The sequence below is a fragment of the Crotalus tigris genome, unplaced genomic scaffold, assembly GCF_016545835.1.
Source record: "Crotalus tigris isolate CLP2741 ecotype Arizona unplaced genomic scaffold, ASM1654583v1 scf7180000018599.1079084, whole genome shotgun sequence".
NCBI classification, from domain to species: Eukaryota; Metazoa; Chordata; class Lepidosauria; order Squamata; family Viperidae; genus Crotalus; species Crotalus tigris.
In genome coordinates, this window is record NW_024097097.1 from 210,863 (window position 1) to 234,808 (window position 23,946).

At 38.4% G+C, this 23,946-nt stretch overlaps 1 protein-coding gene across 1 annotated transcript in view; it reads right to left on the reverse strand.

The window, feature by feature from the left end:
• Window positions 1-23,946, reverse strand: part of USP43 (ubiquitin specific peptidase 43) — a 104,815-nt gene that overhangs the window by 78,832 nt on the left and 2,037 nt on the right. The window contains exon 2 of the mRNA XM_039355090.1: window positions 11,492-11,632. Within this exon, the coding sequence (XP_039211024.1) occupies window positions 11,492-11,632 (141 nt within the window). The remainder of the gene's footprint in view (window positions 1-11,491; window positions 11,633-23,946) is intronic.

The window sequence follows — 23,946 nt, forward strand, 5'->3', positions numbered from 1 at the left end:
CCTGTGGTATACACTGGCGCTGTGTGCATGTACAAACAGCCGTGCACCCCCCACAGCAGCTAGCGGCACCATCCACGCATGCGCAAATGGGCCATGCACACCCACCTGGCGCTAGTGGCATCATTCGTGCATGCACAAACAGGCCACACAAACACACACACGGCGCTAGAGGCCCATTCACGCCCGCTTGCCTGTGCAAACAGGGCTGCAGGCACTAGCACTAGTGGGGGGGGAAGCGCAACAGCCAACCATTTCCGTGGCCTACTGGCCAAGAGCCCACGGCCTGGTCCCAGGTTGCGGCCCATAGATTGGGGAGCCCTGGATTAGAGGACAGGCACAGGTTAGGGAGAAAAGATCTTCCTCTTGCTTCCAACTCATCTCTCAAGTTACATTTGTGGGGCGGTTTGGACCTCTTCTTTGTCACTATTATTTTCTTCAAGAATCTGCTTCCAGACAGATAATATGGCTGTTATTATATCCTTAAGATTTATTTTAGTTAGAAAAAAAAGATATAAGAATTTACATATTAAAATAATATTTTCTGGACAACCTTTTTCTAGGAATAAGGCAGAAATTGACAATATAAAAGCCTCTGTTAGTACCTATAGGTAAAAGCTATAGTGTGTAACAGCTACTGTATCTCACCAGATTATGTATGGATGAGCTAACTTCCAATTAATGTTCTTAACATTAAGATCAGAGCTGAGTAAAAAGAATCTGAACATGTAATTCCTGCAGCATTAGAACTCAGAAAAAGCTAATAGAACTACAAGAATTATAGTCATAATAGCATTCTATTAGGTCATTAAGTGGCAGCATCTAGAGTACCCCTCATCTTCACCTTTTTATGCTGTCTACAAAAAAACAACTCAGAATTTGAAAAGTATAAATACCCAACAATTATGCTTTTAAAGCTAAGCTTCTACCCTTTACTATTGCAAATATTTGTTATAAACTTATACAACCAGATAGTTACATCTATCAAGCAGGAAATGTAGCAAGCAAATTAGGAGCCATCTAGACTTTAAAAAAAAATTAACGTGATTTTATACCATTCCTCATATTATAATATTAGACTTCCACATTTAATGCAAGCTGGTTTCTATTGCTGAAAAATGGAATCAAAGAAGAAAACTATTTTCTTATTTATTTTATTTATTTATTTATGAGACTGATATACCGCTTTAAGTGCAAACACTCTCTAAGCGGTGTACACCAGTAAGCAATGTACATATATATTTACATTGCCCCCAACAATCTGGGTCCTCATTTTACCTACCCTGGAAGGATGGAAGGCTGAGTCAACCTTGAGCCGGTGAGATTTGAACCGCTGACCTGCTGAACACAGTCAGCTAAAGTGGCCTGCAGTACTGCACTCTAACTGCTGCGCCACCTCGGCTCTTGGTCCTTCCTGGAAATTAAAAACAAAAAACCCAGCAGCCGAACACTTTGGCAGACTAAGTTATGTTATTATAAAACCCGTTTAAAAGTTGTGAACACTATCTGGATGGAATAGTTCCTTAAGATAGGCTCCTAATATTTTAAACCTGTTTTAAATTCTAATTTTCATGCAGATACCTCATTAAAAAGGTGGAAAAATCCAACCTCATTATTCACAGAGATTCAGAAACATTGAGAACAATTTGGGAACAAATCCTTAAAGATTTTGCTTCTCTATCAATATACCTTGAATAGCAAATTTTATTTTTTAAAATAATTGTTGCTTTATCATTCAAGCCTGATTTTTTTTACAGTTAATATGGTCACTAATTTGTCACCCTCAGTTACTGGCATTTGCCCCCTCTTAAAGAACGCAACAATAGCCATGAAGATCTGCTGACACAGTTAGTGATTTCCAAGGGAAACTTTGTAAAATGAGAGACAGGATCTCAGATACCTGTCTGGGGGGGGGGGAACCAAACTTTGCTCCTGGTGCTCCCATACTTGCCTAGAGCTTCCTGCTAATCACATTTTGACAGCTGTCCTGTATGCATATAGGCTGTATAGACAAAAAGCATCTGATCAGCAGGCACACCTAAACACACATGAATGAGCAGTGTTGCACACAAAGGTTAACAGGCGACTTTCTTCCTATTCCTTTGTAGGAATAGGATTAGCCACAAGGTGAACTTATTGGTGGGCTGAAAGGTCTAATGTAAAAATCTTAGAGGAATGTATTATGGATCATTATTTAGCCTGCATGATCTTCATAGATTCCTAGCGTTGGAAGGGGTCCTGAAGGCCATCTAGTTCAATTCTTTCTACTTAAAAGGATTTAAAAGTTTCCCCTGTCCAGTTGTGACTGACTCAAAGCAGCAGTGCCCATCTCCAATTCTCAGCCGAGGAAGCCTGGGTTGTCGAATAGGCGCTTCCATTATCATATGGCCAGCATGAAAGTACAGTATGCAGTAACTCTCTACTTAATGACTTAAGAAAACCATCATAGCAATAACACTTAGACTTATATACTACTTCACAGTCCTTTAACAGCTCTCTCTAAGTGGTTTACAGAGTCAGCATATTGTCCCCAACAATCTGGGTCCTCATTTTACCAACTGCAGAAGGAGTCAACCTTGAGCTGAGTCAACCTTGAGCCAGTTAGAATTGAACTCCTGGCTATGGGCAGATTTAGCCTGCAATACTGCATTCTAACCATGGCATCACCACGGCACACGGATTATGTCACCAAAACTGTCATTACAAAACAGTACTGTCACACACACAGAAGATGAGATACTGCACAAGTGAAAAAGCAGCAAAATCTTAATTATGCTAGTTAATGTTCCCAGAGCCCACACTTGGGGATTGTGCAGAATTTTCCTACAAACAGAGGTAGCTATAAACAATGATGTCACTGCATGCTCCAGCACCTGTTAATCATAAATTTAGAAATCTATATAGTCTCTGTCCTTAGTCATTCAAAACGATCAGCTTGGACTGCTAATCTGCATTTTTTTTTCCTGCCAGCAGCAGGAAGGAAATGATTTTCTCAGTTGTTTATGTGGAAAAAAGGGAAAGACATCCTCAAGTCAATCTCAACTCATAACAATGATGTGGGGACATCTGCCTAGTTTTCTCAGTGACAGTGTGGTAATTATTTGCCTTTGCCTTCTTCCAGGATGTTCCCTCAATTTGCCAGTTTAGTCTTTAATGCCAGAGTTTCCTGGGAAACTCCCTTCCAAGGACCAGCCTGTTTAGATTTCTTTGAGGTAAGCAAAGTTTATCAGAGTCAGCGCACTCTTTTGACATACATTCAGTGACAATAAGAAAACACTCTTCATTTGCTTCTCTCCAACAAATCATGTTATTGGATTGGAGCAAGCTTGGTGAAGTCAGTAGATTTTTATGTGTAAGGACAGTTCTGCTGTGAAACAAAACTGATGCGCTTAGGAACCAATCACTTCTAAGTGAATAACCCACCAATTCCCATCAACCATCACCATTTTACACAACTTCAACTGACATACTGTAGAGTTGCCACATTAAACACAGCAAAGTGAATGTGGTACTCCTCATGTTCGCTCATATGTCCTGAAATCAATGATTATAATTGGAATTCAGCACTTTGGAGCTTCGCTGATTATTCTAAACTGATGGTATCAAACTAGATGTAGAAGAGCATTTCTTCTACAAGAGGTAAGTAGTGATGGGATCATACTCAGAATTCTGTACCTAGAACTTGGTATCTTAGTCATGGCTAAGAGACCTGGTTCACATGTTATCCTAAGCCATAATCTGTTTTTTTTCCCCCTGCTTTGGGCTTTAATGCATTGTTTAAACTTAAGTCACTTTGGCTTGTAAAACAAGGTCTCTAGATGAAGTGAATTAAACCAACTGTGGTTTCTTCAACAAAACATGGTTGAATGAAATATGGCCCAGTGTAATGTTGGATGTGTAACTTGTTTGGAAAACCAGCTGTTTATGAATAAGTATTATTATCATCCCTTGTGGCAAAGCTGGAAAGTTTCCCAGTTTTTAATATTTTTTTTAAGAGCAGCAACACAGTTGCCACTAGCTGTTTTTATACTATTCTGATTGTTTCTTCTTTTGTGTTGTTGACTAGTTAGCTGCTATGAAATAAATATGGCAATTCTATTTTTCCCTTCAACACTTCCTGTAATGTTTCATTACTATTTTCCTGGTTTGTTTGTTTTGTTTCTTCTATTGCAGACAGCATTAAAAAAAAATTGCTCTCAATACAAATAAAACTGGTTTCAAACATATTGTGTACAACACATTTTATGTTGTTATGTTTCTATATATTATATTTTATTTTTCTAAAAATCAAATAAAATAACTCTTTCTCCAAGATTCACTTGGCTGTGTCTAAAAAGAGGAAATGTAATAATATATCTAAACATTGTTGAATTAATGTAAAATATGAAACCATGAAGAGAAAGACAAATATTTTTTACAGTATGACTAATTATAGAGGTTAGAGAAACTTGAACATCTTGAAGAAAGCCTCACATTCTTTATCGTAGGGTTTTTCATTTATTTATACCCCGCCTTTATTATTTTTCTAAATAACTCAAGGCACCAAACATATCTAATACACCTTTGTCCTCCAATTTTCCCACAACAACACAGTGAGATAAGTGACTGACCCAAAGTCATCCAGCTGATTTTAATTTCTTTAACTTTGAATTAAATCAAAATTAAAATTAAATTAATTAAAACATGTAAGTGATGTTCAAATTGTTTTGAATTTTATTTATATGTTTGTTTTTTGTGAACTCCCCTGAGTCATGTATGTGAGATGGGAGGTTATATAAATGAAAATAGATATAATGAATATGAGCATTTAAAACAAGTTACTATATTTAAAGTGACCAAGCTCATACATAATAAGGCCACTGTGATGATACGTGGGAAAACCCCTGGGGACAGGAGGGAGAGCCACAGACAGAACAACTGGCATGTAAAAGATTTGTCAGCCCATAGAAAGGGGATGGCGTGGGAAATGCTTTAGCAGGGGCCCTTCCTAGCTTTAAGGAAAATAAAAAGGAGGGGGAGAAATACTTTCATTCTTGCAAGATTCTGTTAATGTAACTTTACAATAAAGAAAGAATTTGTACTCCTGAGTGTGCTTCTTGTCTGGACGATGTTATTGGGTTAACAGCCAGAAATCTTGCTTTATCAAGCCCCAAGATAGTCAAATAATAGTTTCTATATCAGCCTTATCACCCTTGTCTTCATTCAAACAATTAAACAATCCAGGTGAAAATAGCTAGGAGCAACCTTTGAACCCAGAATTAAGATTACCATGACAAAACACCAGGAACTTTATCCAGTTTAAAACTAAGGATTTAAAGTTAGCTAACAAAACCTAACATTTGGCAAAATGATTCAAAATACCAAGTTCGGATGTCACAGAAAGTTATTTGTTTTATTAATTCTTATGAAAGGAGGGAGCAAACAGGTTATATGAGTCAGTAAACAGTTCACAGCTTCTCCACAGTGCAGTTTATTAAGCTAGAGTTTGTCGTTTATTGCTATGGATGAATATAATCAATATAGATCATCAAATTAGAAATGCTTAAAACTCTGTAAAATATTGCATTTGGCCTTCTGAAGTCTGTAGCAATTCAGGGAGTAAACAACAATAAAGGGTAAAATTAGAATGCCAAGGTGTAAAATACTTACCCTGAGATCTTATGAGAGCAAAGAACCTGGGTCTCTTCAGCCTTCTCAAACATACTAATGTGATATTTATTAACTTTCAGAACTGTGCAAAGATCTGAACTCAGAAGTGAAAATGTAATTGTGAGCATATATAATCATGAAACAACACCTGTCAGGTACACCTTAAGGTCTTCTCTTGGGCTCACATAACCCTAACCTTAACCATAACCCTAACCCTCTAGATTATGGCTGTCAAACTTGATCGTGTCACATGATGTATTGTGACATATCATAACATTTTTTTCCTTTACAGAACTGGATGTGGGTGTGGCCTGTGCCTGACGCATCCAGCCCACGGGCCACCAGTTTGACACCCCTGCTCTAGATCAGAGGTCCCCAACCTTTTGGGCACCAGGGACCGTTTCTGTGAAGAAAGGAGAGTGCGTGGTTTTGTGTGCTGCCTGCATCCCACGGATGGGGCTTTGCTTCTTTGTGCGGACCTGTTGCTGGCATGCCATGAACTGGTACTGGTCCATGGACCGGGTGTTGGGAACCCCTGCTCTAGATGATACCAAGAAAAGATACAATTAGTTTAATATGCTCCCATACATGTTCCAAATCACCTTTTTCCTTTAAAATCTAAATTTCTGCATGTTCCTGGTATTTATACAGTGGATTTCAATCAGTCTTCTAATTCATCCACTTGCAAATAAGCCAAGAATGTTAGGTGTCAAAATGCATTAAAAAAAAAGAAAAGAAAAATCAGGTTGAGCTTATCCACAGACGGGTTCATCTACAGGTATATATAGTAATACTTTTAAAATGTATCCATGTTTTCTATACAGGTAACCCCTGACTTACAACCAGTCACTTATCAACTCTTTTGAAATTACAGTAGATACCAAAAAAGCTACTTATGACTTGATACATAGTTCTGACAATGCCCTCCATCTGGTCACATGACCGTTTCTGGGGTACTCAGCAACCACCACCCCATTTACTATCAGTTGCAGTGTCCCACAGTCACCTGACCACAATTTATGATATTTTTGCCAGAAACTGATATTTCATTCTGATTTTCGGCAAAAGACACTCCATGACAAATAATGAGTCTGCTTAACAAATGCTCAACAACCTTCATTAAAAGGTCATACAGTCAGCCATGGTCACAAACACCAACTGAATGATTGTCATCACTTACAATCAAAATTGCGAGCTCAATAATGGACATATGTCAAAGATTACCCTTGAAAACATGCATACAATCTCCTCTGCAGATAAGCAAACCTTTGAATTTTTAACCAAAATACCACAAAAAAAATTGCAGGTCAGCTTATCTGTGGATGGCACATTTTCCACTGTATTTGGTTAAAAATTTATGGGTCTGCTTATCCACAAATGGGTTTATTTGCAAGTATATACAGTATATTATTTCTATAATAATGAAAATGAAGAGATGAAATACACTGTGGAGCATTTACAGAAAGTTACTCTAAGAATATCATTTATGCTATATAGCTTGTCCTTGACTTACTCCACAGTGGAGCCCAGAATTTCAATTGTAAGTCCTTGCAATGGAGGCACCACCTGGCTGGACTCAATTTTATGACCATTTTTAGGAGGGTTGTAAAGCAAGCTACCACAATTATGAAATGAATTGCATGGTTGTTAAGCAAATTGTGTGGTCATTAAACAAACCCAGCATTTCCAATGAGAGTTTTTTGGCTGGAAAAAAAGCAAAAATGTCACAAATCACAGTCACCTGGCCACGGGACACTGCAACCACTCATAAATGTGAGCCGGTTGCCAAGTCACCAAAATGTGATCACACAACCATTGTTGTGTATGTGCGCAGCAATCATAACTTGGAAGATGGGTGGTAAGTAGCTTTTTTGAATGTTTAACTCTGAACACTCGTTAAGTAACTGGTCATAAGTGGAAGACTACCTGTAACTAACATTCATATGTAACATGTTCTAGGATGAGATATTTTTTTTTTTTAAGAGAGAACACTACTTTAAACTCATGACCATAAACAAACCGGGGAAGATATCGCTTGAAATCATGTTACAGAGAAGAATGTTTTAAATACAAAAATTTAAAGTCACTGTGAAAAGTGAATTTAGCTTGGCCCTAAATTCCCAGGCACATTTTGCAGCACATTCCATTAGTGGGGGAGAGTCTGCAAATTCCTTTCTCCTCCACATATTTCTCAAGCCAACCAGACAAATAGCCTTGATTACCAGACAGAGCATTTACTCTATAAATCACCCTTAAAGAAGATGATATAAACAGAAATAATAGTGCTTTATAATAACATCAGCCATTTACATAATGAACTTCACATGCATCCCCTCAGGAATTGTTATGATAACCCTGCAGGGTAGTCCATTAGTATCATCATCTCTCCAATGAGATAATGATCATCATCATCATCTCCACATTGCAGGCCAGGCTACCATTTGCATTCCAGAGGGAGTGCTGTGTTAAGGAAGCACAGAAATAAAAGAACAACAACAATTCTGTAGTACCTTAAAAAAAGAGCATTTGTATTTCTGCATAAAGTTAGGCCAGAAAAAACTATGTGCTAAAAAAAAACAACACCTATTAGCATTTCAAGTGTCATAAAATTCTTTCTGCTTTTATTACAACTCCCAATCCACTTTTGGAAATTGCAATGTAAAATAATTTGTCCAGCAAGAAATGTGATACAACTATCCTTTGCCCTTTGCTCAGTTCAAGCAAATATACAAACAGGTGTAGTAGTTTAGTGTTTGAACAATTTAAAAAAAAAAAAAAGTGTTAAATTCGCACCCAAGTATGGCTCACTGGAGCATTTTACTATTTCAGTCTCTGTGCTTATGACCTGCCTGCTGTATGTGAGACACAGAGAGCTCACTCTGTAGCATCTTTTTTTTTAATTACTATTTTTGCCAGCAGCAAAACAGCTGCCACATCATTCCAGAAAGCTGCCTGACAGTGTAATTAGTGACAGATTAGTAGCTGTACTCGATGGGGATTCATTTACATAGTGAAAGAAAGAAGCAGAGAATGAGAGAAGACAGGTCATTGCCTGCAGGATCAAACCATGTAATCTCAGTGTTTCTCAACCTTGATGACTTTAAGATGTGTAGACTTCAGCTCTCAGGGTTCCCCAGCCAGCCAGGCTAACAAAAAACAGTGGAATGGCTTTTAAGAGTCCGGTTGTAATTCAGAGCTATGCAGAGGACAAAAATGATGTGGAAGAATTCTGGACCTTGTGCAAGTATTATTCATTAAAAGTCACACCATCCCCCCACCCACCCCAAGCTTCTAAAGACCGTGGAAAAAAAGAAAAGATGCTTCCACTTTAAGGAATCCACTCAATAAAGTTACAGCAATTCTTAAAACAAAATGTGGCAGCACTGAAAAAAAAGCTGTGTTGTTCTAATGAATAGCAGGGAGGTATTGTGTTTACATGAAGGCAAAACAATTTGGTTTGAATCATTGTGAAGCAAATGGATATTCCTTGAGCAATAATAAGCCATCTTTTATCCTCCTTTTGAACTCATACTAACTAAGCCTTAAACTGCCTTTCCTAATCTAAACACCCTGCAAATGTGTGGGAGACCTCAAGTTCCACAATTTCTACCCAAAGAGTTAATCACTGAATCTTCAGCACTTTTCAGATACATCATCTGCTTGATTGCTACAAGCATCCTATCAGTTAATTAATATTTTATCTTTTAATTGAATATATACAAAATGAAATGTAGTAACATGATGTAATGCTGTATCTAATTTCTACCACATACAGTTAAAAGGAAAAGCTGTTCCTGGTCCCTAGCAAGTTAACATGTTTTTTTTTTCTTTAATTTAAAGAAGCCAAAGGACACTCATATCTGGGATATTACTAGGCTGTAAATGCAACAGGAAACAGTTTGGGCACTTACATATGGGTTTGGGGAAACATATTACACCTACCTTTCATGAGCTGCTCATTACCAGTTTGTTTCTGGGTCTATTTCAAGATGCTGATGGAGAGAGAGAGGGAGATGGGGAGTTGTTTTTATAAACAACTCAAGGTGGTGCCCTTCATGACAAGGGACTGGGTTATTTGAGGGGTCACCTGTCCCCAATTTCATCTGTCTATCACACAGATCCAATAGGGAGTGCTTGTTATGTCATCTAGGGAGTTCTTTCATACAGGGAGCTACATTTGGCAGGTCTTGGGTAGGTGGGCCTTTTCTGCTGTGGCACCTGTGTTGTGGAATCTTTTCCCCTGAGGTGAGGTTGGCCCATCTCTTCTGAGCTTCCGAAAGACCCTCAAGACCTGATTGCAACCTGGTGACCCTGGGGAATGGGTGAACTAGTGAGGGGGCTTCAATATTATTAATATCTCCTCATGTGCTGTGTCTTTTTGCTCCGTTTTTATAGTTTTTAATGTTTTTTATAATTAATAATGAAGACTAAAGAAATACACTAATGGTTTAGTAAGGGATGGCAGGGTTTGGGGGAGTTGCTAGATATTGTCTCTTGGTATATCTCTGTAACATGAATGTTATACTTACAAAATTATCAAGTTTTTCTAAATCATTTCTACTAACCTAATGGTCCACATAAATACCCCTGTACACATACACACATTTCTGTCCTCATTTGATTCCACTAATTTATTTATTTATTTATTTATGAGACTTATATACCGCTTTAAGTGCAAGCACTCTCTAAGCGGTGTACACCAGTAAACAATGTATATATATATATTTACATTGCCCCCAACAATCTGGGTCCTCATTTTACCTACCCCGGAAGGATGGAAGGCTGAGTCAACCTTGAGCCGGTGAGATTTGAACCGCTGACCTGCTGAACACAGTCAGCTAAAGTGGCCTGCAGTACTGCACTCTAACTGCTGCGCCAGTTGCTAATATTTGCATTTCACGATAACATAAAAGACAGTTCTGAACGATCTCACCAATCTCATCCTTCAGGTCAGAAAATTAGCAAAAAAAGAAAAAGAAAAGAAAAAGTTTTTGATCTCAACCATCAAAATACTGATTCAGTCTGAAGGTCGATATCCCATCTTAGTCAGCCGGTGCTTTCTTACCTCAGACCTGTTGTCAAGGCACTGAGTTGCTAATACATCAATTAGATAGATATCAAATTTTTCCACTATTATTTTTGTCATTGCAGTACTATGTTATAAGCTCGAGGAGGCTTAGCCCTTCATTTTATTCCCATATATCAACCTCTGAAATAGGTGGTGCTGAGACAGAATGACTTACTCCTGTAAGTTTCCATGGCTGGAGATAGACTTAAGTCTCAAGTCCGAGTACAATACTTCAATCAGAGGGTGGAACAATAATAGCATTTGGAAATGTGGAATTTATGCCTCAGAGCAAGCCTCTCTGAGATTTTAAGGTACTATGGCAATACTTAACATGCTGCATTGCGAAGGTTTTGGATGACAGCATCTATAATCTGTTAACAGTACTCCATAGAGACTGCAGTTGAATCAAATACTTGGAGAGTACTAGGATGTCTGTCCCTGTTCTAAGTAATTAATTGGCAATAATAACCAAGATTCCATTTTTAGGTCATCAATGCTTTGGTTACACAGCAGAAAATATTATTCTTATTGGATAACTTTATTTCCATGGAAATAAAATCTACTACAATGAAGGAAATGGGCTGATATTAGAAGTTCCACCTTGGTTATAAATGGTTATAAATGTCATATTGCCATACTCCATTGACTGACAAAGAGTTCAGCAAATTTCATTCACATTTTTATAATTCTGGGTTTATTTTGACTGAAACAATATATTAGCAATAGGTTTACTGAGCTTTCAGGGTTACAGAATAACTTTCTTTGCCAATCACTGACCTTTCCAGATATCTTTAGTTTTTGATTAAAAGAAACAGAACACAGGTCTTCATGCATGCGGTCCAACAACCACAGAAGGAACTCCAGGGCATCATGTTGTGCATTTCCACGAAACTGTGCACCATATTTAGAGACAACATTCTGCAATGAAAACAAGAGAAGAAACTTATTATTTTTATCTGAAATGATAAAGTGGCTCTAGTATTAAAAGACATTCTTGATCTTTTCCTTTCTCCCCCAAATTGGCTAAACCAATGTTTATATGGACTATGCATATAATTCATCAAGATCCATGTTCTGTACCAAAAGCAACCATAATGAAGATTATAGGATTTTCTCCATGTCTATTTACTAAAAAAAAAAACAATTTCAAGGCAGAAATATCTCTGAATGTATCCCAACTTTTCCAGTGAACTTTAAGGCATTGAGGAATCTGGTAAGGAATTATCTTCAAAAAGATGATCCAGTGGGTCATGGGTTGTTCAGTCTTTACTACAGCCCTATGAGGATAAGATATCTGGGACTTGGGAGGCTCCACATTTGGCTAGACCAGTGGTTCTCAACCTGTGGGTCGGGACCCCATTTGGGGTCGAACGACCATTTCACGGGGGTCGCCAAACAAGGCTGTCCGCCATTTTTCCCCCTTTTCTTTGGCCATGCCCCTCGCACCCGGTGATGTATAAGTGGTTGGGGTCCCCACAACATGGGGAACTGTATTATGGGGTCGCGGCATTAGAAAGGTTGAGAACCACTGGGCTAGACTAAAGTTACCCAATTGAGATGAGACAGTGAGATCTAATCAAGCTCAATTCTTTATTTGCTTATATCTAATAGACAGAATCTTGCCAAGCTAAAACTATAAAAATTTTAAGCTACTGGATATATCCTGAGAGATTCTAGGGTGTTGTTACCATGAACCTCTTCCCTCCCCTCCCCAATCCAGCTTGGGACTATGCGGTTTCTTGATCCAAGGTCTCTTTTTGGGAATGCTCTGAGGTGGCCAAATCCTTCCCCTCTACTGCTGCAGATGCACATTCCATTACATGAATGTAGATTTGAATCCAGATTCCAACCTGGTCCATATGACATCTAATTAATGTCTATGTTGCAATTTATATGCTTCTTTATTACAATATATCATCCTGGTATCATAGAAGACCAAAACGTACGATGTATAGTCCTATCATTGCCACTGCTATTATGCACTCCTGTTGAAAAACAGAATCAGCCACTTTTTTAAAAAATCCCAAGGGATCCCAATCCCTAAATCATGAAATATGTCCCTTTACATCAGGGATGTCAAACTGCCGGCCCGCAAGCCGGTTGCATCATAGCGAAAACATGCCCACCCCATTGCTGGCAATGGAAAAAATGTTGCGATATGTCACGACACGTCATGTGACATTGTGAGTTTGACACCCCTGCTTTACATCTTGAGTTCCACCAACATTTGGCAAAGAAGCAACATATTTTACTACTAGCACTATAAGCAGGGAGGCTAAATTGATCCCTGGTGTGCTCAACAGGAGAAAACATGGGTTCTGCCTGCCACTGATTTGCCAAACAGTTGCCATGACAACTAACTCTACATTATTAAGAAGCCAGAAGAAAGTCGCCCCCCACTCCTCCATGTCTGTCATGGCCACTTTACTCTTTTCTCCCAAGCAGTTACGAATACTCGGTGCTCCTGTTTCAGTCCAATGTTCCTCAGATCCCAAGTGAACAAACCTTCCTGAACCACAAAACTGAACAGCCACTTGCTGCTCTTTGGAAACAGAGGGGAAGCCTGGAAAATCCTATTTTCTCTGCTAAAAGAGGACTCTGTTCTGTAAGCTGTTTCAGTCAGCTAGACAGTAATATTTCTGAAGCACAAGGCATCTTCTTAAAGAGATGCAGGAAAGATTTTCTCCTTTCTGGCAATGTATCTCTACCTTTAACAGCTGTGTGAATGGAGAAACTCCACCAAACAAATTCTTGTACTGGGAAAGGCGACAATTTCAGACCTTCAGCCTCTCATCTAATTGTTCAAAGTCATAAAAGCCCTGCTAGGAAAAGAGAGAGAGAAAGAGAAAGAGATACAATGTGAAAGCCCAGTCTTCCCTAATACAGGCAGTCCTCGACTTGCAACAGTTCATTTAGTGTCCATTCAAAGTTACAACAGCACTGAAAAAAGTGACTTATGACCATTGTTCACACTTACAACTGTTGCAGCATCCTCATGGTCACGTGATCAAAATTCAGACGCTTGGCAACTGATTCCTATTTGTGACAGTTGCAGTGTCCCAGGGTATGTGATGATTCATGTATCAACTGTGGTAAGAAAGGTTGTAAAATGGGGCCAAATTCACTTAACAAATGTCTCACTTGGCAACAGAAATGTTGGGCTCAGTTGTGGTCGTAAGCCGAGGACTATCTGTATGTAGTGCTTTAAATGTATTAAACTAAAACAACCATTGGATATCCTAATAACATCCAGTCCAACCCATCAGCAAAGTGTCAGAAGGATTATTTTAGTCCCATGTTGTCTTTTCAAACAGGTGGTCTGGCCACACACAAGCAGAATAAAGGATTGGAGGCAATTTCTAGCTTCCCATCTTCCCAATTTCTAGTTTCCCATCTCCCATTTTCCAACATTTCTTTATACACTGAAGCATTACCATTCTTCAAGGATGTATCTCCTGAATAAAATACTAAAGATATATTCTGCCATCTCCCCACTCCTCCACACACCAACCTCATGCTCTATTCTTCCTTAAATTCTGTACACTCATTTAACTGCAGCATGTAGGATGCTGAGATGGGCCTGCCAAACATCTGCAAATACAGAAACAGGAAAGAGATTGTGAAAAGGAAAATGCTATGCTTCTGAAATGGAGAATTTGAAGGTTTGCTTTTGGCAGTTTTGGCAGAACTTGCACTGACTTATCAGTAACGTGAGCATGATAAAAAATGAATGAATATACATATAAGTACGCATGTGTACTGTATGTCTGAAGATTCTCCATCATTCTATCTAACACCATAAGCTGCTTCAGATGTGATGCAAAGGCTATCCACATTTTTTTTCTTTTGGTTTGATAAGGAGTTCTTGAAATTCAAAAACTTGCACTAATTTCTTACAAGTTTAGGCGGCTTAATAAAAGTATTCTCTGTGGATTTTGTTTTTTGTTTTCCTTTTAATCAACATGGCTAGTATTGCTTTTATAAATCAAGAAATAGTTGTAGCAGAAATACATCACTTCACTCAGTTTTGATGAAGTGGGAGATAGACTCTTCTTTCAATCTGCAAAATCAGTAGGGAATGACCATTTCAAAGGAGAAACGAAGAGGAGGATAATGCACTTTTCATATTGGTAGTATAAATTAGTGAAAAGTAGCTTTTCTCATCCTTCTGCATGGCTGGCCTTGTGAAGCAAAAGATGGTGGCAAGTTTGGAAACCAATTAAAGAACATCAAATGTTCAGCCCTGAAGTCAATAAACTCTTTTAGAGTTGTAAACTATAAAAGAAGATTTTTAAAAAAGGGAAAGGGGAAGAGAATTTTCTCAGCTGGCTGGCAATTTGGAATTTTAGCTTATATGTCTCTTTTCTGATATGTAACAGTCCAACATTTAGCAGGAATCCTCTGATGGCTTTTCAGGAAACACAGGTAGTTCTCAACTTAAGCCATAATGGAGCCTGCTTTTATGGTCATAAGTCGTGACGATTGTAAAGTGAGTTACCCATGTAACCGACCTGATTTTATGACCTTTTTTTTTTTGTAGTCATCAATTCTTCACTATGGGCCAGTTTTGCCCATAGAAAATGCTAGTTTTTCAGCAAAAATATAACATGTAGTCACATAACCGTGGGATGCTACAAGCGGCTATAAATGTGGGCCGGTTGAGCACCTGAAATGTGGTCACATGACCGCTGGAGGGGGGTGATGGCTGTCAGAACTTCAGAACTGGGTCATAAATAGTACTGTAATAAATAGTACTGTCATTAAGCAACAGGGTGTAAGTCAAGGACTACCCAGGAATATGTTTTTCAAGAGAGATGGCCCTGCAGTAAAATTATCTAAAAAAGAAAGAGTAGTGGTATGATCTTCATGGCCAGCCAGAGCTTCCTCTTTTGTTTCTTTTTCAGCATTTTGATTTTTCACTCCAAGTAGCAAAATATCTTGGCTCAATTCTGGTGGAGGAAGCCACACCTGCTGGAATTCTCTTTCAAAGATCTCTAAGATCTCTCATAGGTATAAATAGGAGGCCTGTATACAACCATCTAGGCCACAAATTATATATTAAACCTTGCTTTCCAGTCCTAAATCTGGCCACACTATGACACCCCACAAGGCAACATACACAGTTCAATCCCATGCTCTCCTCAAGCAAAGCTTCTTGCCCATTCTCTATGGATACACTAAAGAGCAATTAAAAGCTAACAAGCACTTGGTTGTTAATACATTTACACAGCCTACCGAGTGCTAACGGATCTGCCCTCCAGTTATTTATCTGTTGTGAAGCCTCAGCAGGTAGCTTATCGCTGAAACCTTATGGTTACAAAAATAAGCATTCTATTAAACAAAAATTAAATAACAGACTTGCCTGGGAATATTGCTATAATAAAGCATTCTTGTCAGCAATTTCCCCAGTCACTATATGTATTGCAAAATAACAGGCAATTATCACCAAAAATTGCTATTATATACAGTTCTAAAGAACATAGGTTACTTTAAACAATATGAGTATTATTATATGAGATCGGAGCCTACTGGATTAGAGGTCCCCAAATTCCTTGCAACCTAAAACATCCTTAATTCAGATTAATAGAATTCAGCCTAAAATACCCCCAGAGCACAAGACTGTTGATGTTTGGGCTAGGCTGCGCAAATGCATACTTAAAGGAGAAGGCTTTGATCAATATTTTATCAAAAATTGCTACCCTACATAAAATAGTCATTTGTTTTCAAAAACAGAATTTCCAGTCTTTAAGAAAATATTGTTCACAATATTTTTGTTTGTTTAAGTGAGATGTCAGTTTTGTTTTCTATCACACAAGAAGGTGTGGAAATGAAATTATGGGGAAAGTGTCATCTAATGCATCATCACTGAGAGAGGGATCTCTAGTTTTCCAGGTCTATGGAGATGTGGCTGATTCAGTATAAGTTTGAATAAGCAATGTGTAACAAACATATGGTCTGGATAACATGGGAACTTGTACATACTCTTGTCAGATTATTGGTCCACCTTAAGCCAATATTGCAGACATTGACTGATAGTGGTTCTCAGGAACTATAAGAACTAGGATCTTCTGCCTGGGCCATACAACATAGCTTCAATTCTAAATTATGTCAAACGATATAACCAAAACACGTAAACTTCTGTCCATTCTGGAATAACTAATGTCGTAATCACACAATCTCTGTACCTCTGTCTTATGGCCTTCCTGGAATTATGCTGGCAAAATTCAGCAACAAATAATCAAATATCCCTGATGTAATTTCTTTCCACTTTCTAAACCAGTAGGGGTAGAGAGAGAGAGAGAAATAAAGTACAGGTAGACCACAAATTATAGTCATAAATCATGTCAGTCATTAAGCTAGCTACCATGTGAACATGCCCAATTTTACAACATCTTTTGAGAAGGGGCAAAAAAGAAATGAAAAGAAATCAAGTTTTATGACATTATCTGAATGCACTAAGGATTAAAATCGTTAGAAGGAATATAAAGTTAGTTTATTTGATCAAGATTAAACATACATATATTGTTATTTCTGGTTTCCCTTAATGGATGTCTGCTGATCCAGGACTGAAATGATAATGTTTTATTTATTTATTTATTTATTTATTTATTTATTTATTTATACATAAGAGATGGGATATGGAAAGATGGGATATGGAAAGATTGTAAATTAAGAGGTGAAAAGTTACTAAAATTGTTTACACATGCTGTGATGATTGTTGGATGTCATTTTTTAATATATTTCCTAGGTATCTTAACATTCTCAGACAGTATCCACATAGTTTTGGCAATTCAGGGTATGCATGAGAGAGGATTAATATTTGCAGCTTGATGCTGCTGCTATTATCATCTACTTCAGACAACCCCATGCTACAATCTAATAATGGGTTATGATCCTTAATTGCAGACAATACCAGGACAATATTAAAACAAAAGCAGCACTTGGGACAAGAAAATATCAATATACTGGATGAAACAGAATATACAGTAGAATGTATTAAAATATGAATGCATTCTGCAAAGGAAAACATTAATAGTTTTTAGTGTGTTTTTTAAATCCAACAGAATTAAGCCACAATTACTGGAATGTTGGAAAAAATCTTGTTTTCTACCTTTCAGTGTAGTTATCTAATGTGGAATTTATCCCCTTCCCCAAAGTACTTCATTTATCGCTGATAAAGGATTTGCCAGAAGAGTTAAAAAGGAAGGTCAGCAGCAGCAGTATTACAATGGAAAATGATATTACTGCCATGAATATAGCTGAAACATGGCCAATAAATAAACATGAACCAAAGAGTCTCGCAAAGGCACAATAGCTTGACATTTCTAGAGGAGTGCCAGGTTCTGAAAATCTAAAACCATCACAGATAGTTGGGCAGGGACCAGCTGCTCATTCATCCAGTGCTTTCTGACTGGCTCTATAGTTACAATAAAGTTAGAATAGTGTAAATTATTTTTTGGCATAGTGCAATTGGAATAGGCCAAACATTCATAAAAGCCATTTTAAACAGGAGAACAGCTTCAGGCTCTTATAGGAAGAAGATAAACTACAGCACACAGCAGTCCTTTATCCCTATATGATTATTTGTATAATCTTAGATTCACAATCTCCCAGCCCAGGCACTAGGGTTCTAGTATCCATGACTTATAGGTGGATAAGGCAGATGGGAAACTGGCACTTCATAATTATACTATTAAAGAACTATCCTAAAACTAGGGCATTAGCTATCCATTAAAACAGGGATCCCCAACCTTTGCAGCTTGGCAAGTCCAGCTTGGGGAGGAGGGAGAGAGGAATGAGGCTTCTTCAGCTGAAGAAACTTCTTAGATGAGAAGCAAAACGTCTTCAAAGAAAAACAAGGAAGTCCAGTCACCTCGTGAAAAAGCACCTTTGGGACATCATTTCCAAAGTTCCCTGACAGCTTCCCACTTGGAAAATCAATGGGGAAGCCAGCAGGAAGTCAGAAATCAATTCTCTCCCATGGCTTTCCTGCTTGCATGTGGTCATTCTGTTTCTCTGTTTAGGTAAGAAAGTATCTCTGAAATGAGTTGTCTAGTATTCTATATTTCTAAGCTTTGAGCAAGAACATCAAAAGCATTTCCTTTCTCTGTTTCCTATAGCTGAGCTGAATGGACAAGTCCTCAGTAGAAGCACTAAGAACTCCCTTGACAAGCAAACTAGTGTGTGACAAAAGATTCAGCCTGACTGGTGGCACCTGTAATACATTACCTAATTTTCATAGGAAAACCTTTGGAGGAAGGATCTGACAGTGAGCGAAATTAACCCATTCAACTAAACACAAAAAAGATACATTCAAATATAGGTGACAAGATCTTGCTGATAAATTTCAGAGAGCCTATGGCTACACCAACAATACTTCTCCCTCCTCCTGCTTTGTACTCAGTCCCTGTTTTATAAACACAAAAAGGCTGGTTAAGGCTTTTTTTTTTAATAAAGTTGCATATTTTAGCACCCAGTTCAGCACTATCCAGGAGTTGTGATAAGTTCCCTCCATCTTAGCATTTTTTTTCCAAAACAAATTGTAAAGATCTCTCTCTTTTTGCCAAGTTTTTAATTGTTCATTCAATTTTAGAATTCATTTTTATGCTTTAAGACAATCGTAGCCATTTTGAGTACTAATTTGAGGAAAAGGGGTATAAAATGATACAAATATACTACAATAATTCAATCAAGGCATAATTTTAAAGCTCCAGTGTATTGAATGGGTAATTTTTGAGTGGCATCTAAATGGAATAAATGAATAAATCAAAAACGTAGTGAATGAACTTCCAGGACTTAGATAGTACAATGAAGTCAGATCACATAGCACAACTAAAATATGCATAGGATGAGAAAAACAAACCCTCATATTTCATAGGAATAGAGAAGTGAAATAGAGCACAGTCAGGGAATAGTTATTCTGTGTACAGAAAGAGCCAGGAGAGCAAGTAGAGAGTTCCACAATGTCAGAGATGAAAGATATCATTTCCTTTCTTAGGCTTAAAATACCCTGACTTTTAAAATGTTGCTGTGAAGGACAAGCACTATGCACTAACAAGAGCTTCAAATCGAATTTAGCATTTTAGGATTTTAAAAAAACTGTGGCAGAAGCAACCAAGTGAATCCATGCTGGAGACAGCTTTCAACAGGCAGGGAGCTGGTCCTGCTAACTCTACAAAGCCTGGATTCTCTTTTTTTCTACCTGCCCATTATGAATAAAAAAAAAGAGAACTAAAAAAAAAAGATCATTCTATTGTTCCCAGGGTAAGACAATTTAAGGTCCCTAAAGAGCTATTTCCCAAGTGATTAGACAATGGGGAAAGTGTCTATGTGTGATTCAGAGCAGTTATTGTATTGCCAAGTCCTTCATAATCCAGAAATAGATGAGAAAACTTTGATGAAATTAGAAAAGGGCAGGTTGTGTTCCATCATATAAAGGTGAAACTGCCTGGGATGGCACTAGCACAGGAGAAATGCTCTCTCTCCTCCTCCTGGCTTTTCCTGCACAATCCCCTTCCCTCTGCTGTGCTGTTTCTTAGAAACACAGCTCCCAGCAAACATCACTATTTAATATCACAATAAACAAACAGAGGGCGTGTTTATGCCAAAAGCCCCTCCTACCAAACACTCTAACTTGAAGTATGGTGTAGAGCTGAAGAGGAGGTTATCTACTTCCAGCTTTTGGAAACAGAGATTAAGGTAATATTTTAATCTCCCATTCCCTTCCTCCCTTCCAAACTGTTTCTTGTTATTTATTTAAGAAATTATACAGACCATGGGGTGGGGGAATCACATTCCAGCAATGGGGAAAATCTGACTACCTTGAATTCTTTTCTGAAATGTGAATGTTCTATCAAGATCCTAAATTTTAAGTTCAGGTTTTATGTATTCTAATTCTTCTTCTGAACTGCTTCATGAATCAATTAAACCAATTGATCAATCCCATAAAAAGAACACAGACTAAGAAGATGCCTTTAAAAAAGCTAGTGGCTATGTAGGCAGAGAGCAAGCAGGTCATAGAATTGGCTTATATGACATATCTATCCCTATTCTGCCTGGCAAAAGAGTAAGGCAGTGGAGTTCAATGCATATCTACACGAGGTGAAAGTGGTGGCAGTGGAAGTCATTATTCATTTCTTTAATCTTAAATGTATGAATGAAACATTACAATTCTCTGTGAGAGTCAGTAATTATAAAAGGAGCCTAGAAAAAAGATTCACTGTATTTAATAGGACTAAACCACTCTACCAGTTGCAATGAATGGCTGAGAAAGGCTGAGCACCAAAGAATTGAGGCCTTTGAACTATGGTGCTGGAGAAGACTCCTGCGAGTCCCTTGGACTGCAAGGCATTCAAGAAGAGATCAACCCCGACTGCTCTTTAGAAGGCCAGAGATCCTGGTTGAAACTCAAATATTTTGGCCACTTAATGAGAACGAAGGACTCACTGGAGAAGGGCCTAATGCTGGGAAAGATTGAGGGCAATAGAAGAAGGGGACGACAGAGAATGAGATGGCTGGATGGAGTCACTGAAGCAGTAGGTGTGAATTTAAATGGACTCCAGAAGATGGTAGAGTACAGGAAGACCTGGAGGAACGTTGTCCATGGGGTCGCGATGGGTCAGACACGACTTCACAATTAACAACAACAACAACAAAACACTCTAAGTCATTATGCCTACGAATGCAGGTTTCACTCCCAATCTAGGGCACATTCAACATTCCAACATGCATTTCATCAACTGAAGACATAGGAAGGTTTGCCTTCTACTCATTCTAACTAGTATATTCTGTAACTCTTAAGGACAAAATATTCTACCCCATTTTCTGTAAAAGCTGGCATATAGTGATACTGTCCTTACACGTCTGCATGTTTCACTTCTGAGGGTTGAAATCAATTGAGAAATATCAACCTGGTGCTAACCTTACAGCAATCTTACAAGATAAATGCCATTATTATTATTTCCATATTGCAGATGATGAGATCAGAGATTTGTCTGAGACTAGGTGGAAAAGTCATAACAGAGATGAAATTTGAATTATTAGGCTGTAGATTTCAATTTCCACACTCCAGACTGCATCAGTTTCTATATAAACAACTTAAATTCACAGACTTTGCCCACCCACCCACCCCTGTCCTTCTTCAGGATAAATGCCCCTATTAATACTACCTTTAAATTGCCTCACCAGGAATTAGCAGAGTCTCAAAAATGGCAAGGTAAAAAAAATGGTCACATAGATGCAACAGCTTCCTCATTTGTCAGATCACCACTATTTCCACAAATAGGAAAATAAAAATAGGAAACTTACAATTTCCCACAGAATATTCAATGTCCTGCAGCCTACACCATTAAAAACTAATATTTGGAACTCTGGAAACATACAAGTTATTTATATCTAGAGTTAAGACCTTTAATGCCTCATTCACACATGTAAGCCATCTGTTAATCTTTGATACATGAGTGGTCCTGGGCCCCAATTTCTTTTGTTTGCATCTATATAACTATTGCCTTTTCATTTGAATTTCCACCGCCTTTGTATTTACCATAGATTTCCAAAGGCTGTGATTTCCCATCCTTTTGCATGTGAACTAACTTATTAAACTGACTTACAGATTTAAGAAAAACACAGAAATAAATCAGCTAGGCAACATGATGCCTTGTGATATGGCATGTACAACTTGTTTACATTCTTCCCAAAGAGCATTTTAAAACTTAATGTCGATATTATTCTTGCTTCTGTTTTCCCTTGAAGAGCCTCAGTCTGGAGAATCTGAAACCTGAGTTTTCTATTTCTAAATCCTTGCCTGTAACCTAATATCCAACAGAGCGTTCAGACTCTTTCCAGAGCAATAAAAAAAAAAACAGGAAGAAGTTAGAACAATTTCACCTTTGACAGAGGCTGCTGCATCAATAGCGAGAGAAAAAAACACATTATCCTATTATCAGCAGGCCTGTCAAAGAGCAGAATTAGGAACAAGAGATTTCACCAAAGCTGAAACAGCCTGTGACAGCCAGCAGCCAGACATGAGCACCAGAGGCAGAAGAGGCTCACCTCCAAAGAATCCAATCTGCTAACAAAAAGTGCCAGATAATACCTTCAGCAACAAACAAACAGAAATAGGAAACCTTCAGACCAGAGGCCCTCCTAATCCTATCACCTAGGCCCACTTTTCTAGAGAACACATTATTCCCCAAATAGGAAATTCCAGCACACCAATGGTAATTTCTTCGTTTTGAATGAGAGGTCTTTTCCACTGCTCCTCAATCTCACTGCAATAGGGGTGCCTGACATCACCTTTGATTTGACCTCACTACACCCTGTTAAAATAGATTCATCCAACATGTTTTACTTGTTGTGGGAGTGGGAGTGGGATTGGGGCTTTGTCTTATTTTACATTTTTTGCATGGGAGGGACAAAATATAAAGAGTTAGGATCCATTTCCTGCTGTTAAGAACTCCAGCGGATACCAGTCTCAGCCACATTTGAGATACGGTCCTTGATATGCTATGCAAAGCTTAGTGCTGCCCTCAAGCTGATGGAAGTTGTACATTCCTTCTCTGCAGTGTCACCAATCCACTTTTTTCCTCCACCCAGGAATTGCAGAAAATGTAAACAAACTGTGCTGTGCAAACTTCTGGCTCAGGACACTTCCTAGGGGTGTTCCTGCAGAGCAGGCCTAGCATCACTTGCTTGATTAAGCACGGGAGAAAGGCCCAAAGGCAAACTGCACACAAGATCCCCACCCCCACCCTAGGAAATGTGAATATCTCTTTGTCACTCTGAGGTTTGTCAGCAACTGGTTTGGACTGAGTTTACTTCTCCAGTTTCCTTCTACTTGGTTTTTCTCTCACCCTTCATGATCTCAGGTAACAGCAAAGAGCCCTGATTCTCTGTGCCTAGATGGAAATCGGAGGAGGAGGAGGAGGAAGAAGAGAAGGACTCGCTCACATAGATCTATGCTTTTGATCTAAAAGCAGCACCTGAGGGAAATTTGTGATGAAAAGCCCCTTCATCCCCACTGGCTTGCGATTAGCACAGCGCTCTGGGAGAAGAAAGCTGAAAGAAGGTGATCCAGCTTGATGCTTTTGTTCTTCTGATCTTTGTTCCCAACTGGCAGGCATACTTCATCAGCCTGACGGCCTCAATATCATCTGGGGTTCAGCCCAGGCAAGGAGTTGCAGGGTTCCTACTTAGTAATGAATCTCTCCGTTTCATCTTCAAAGGTCTGTACC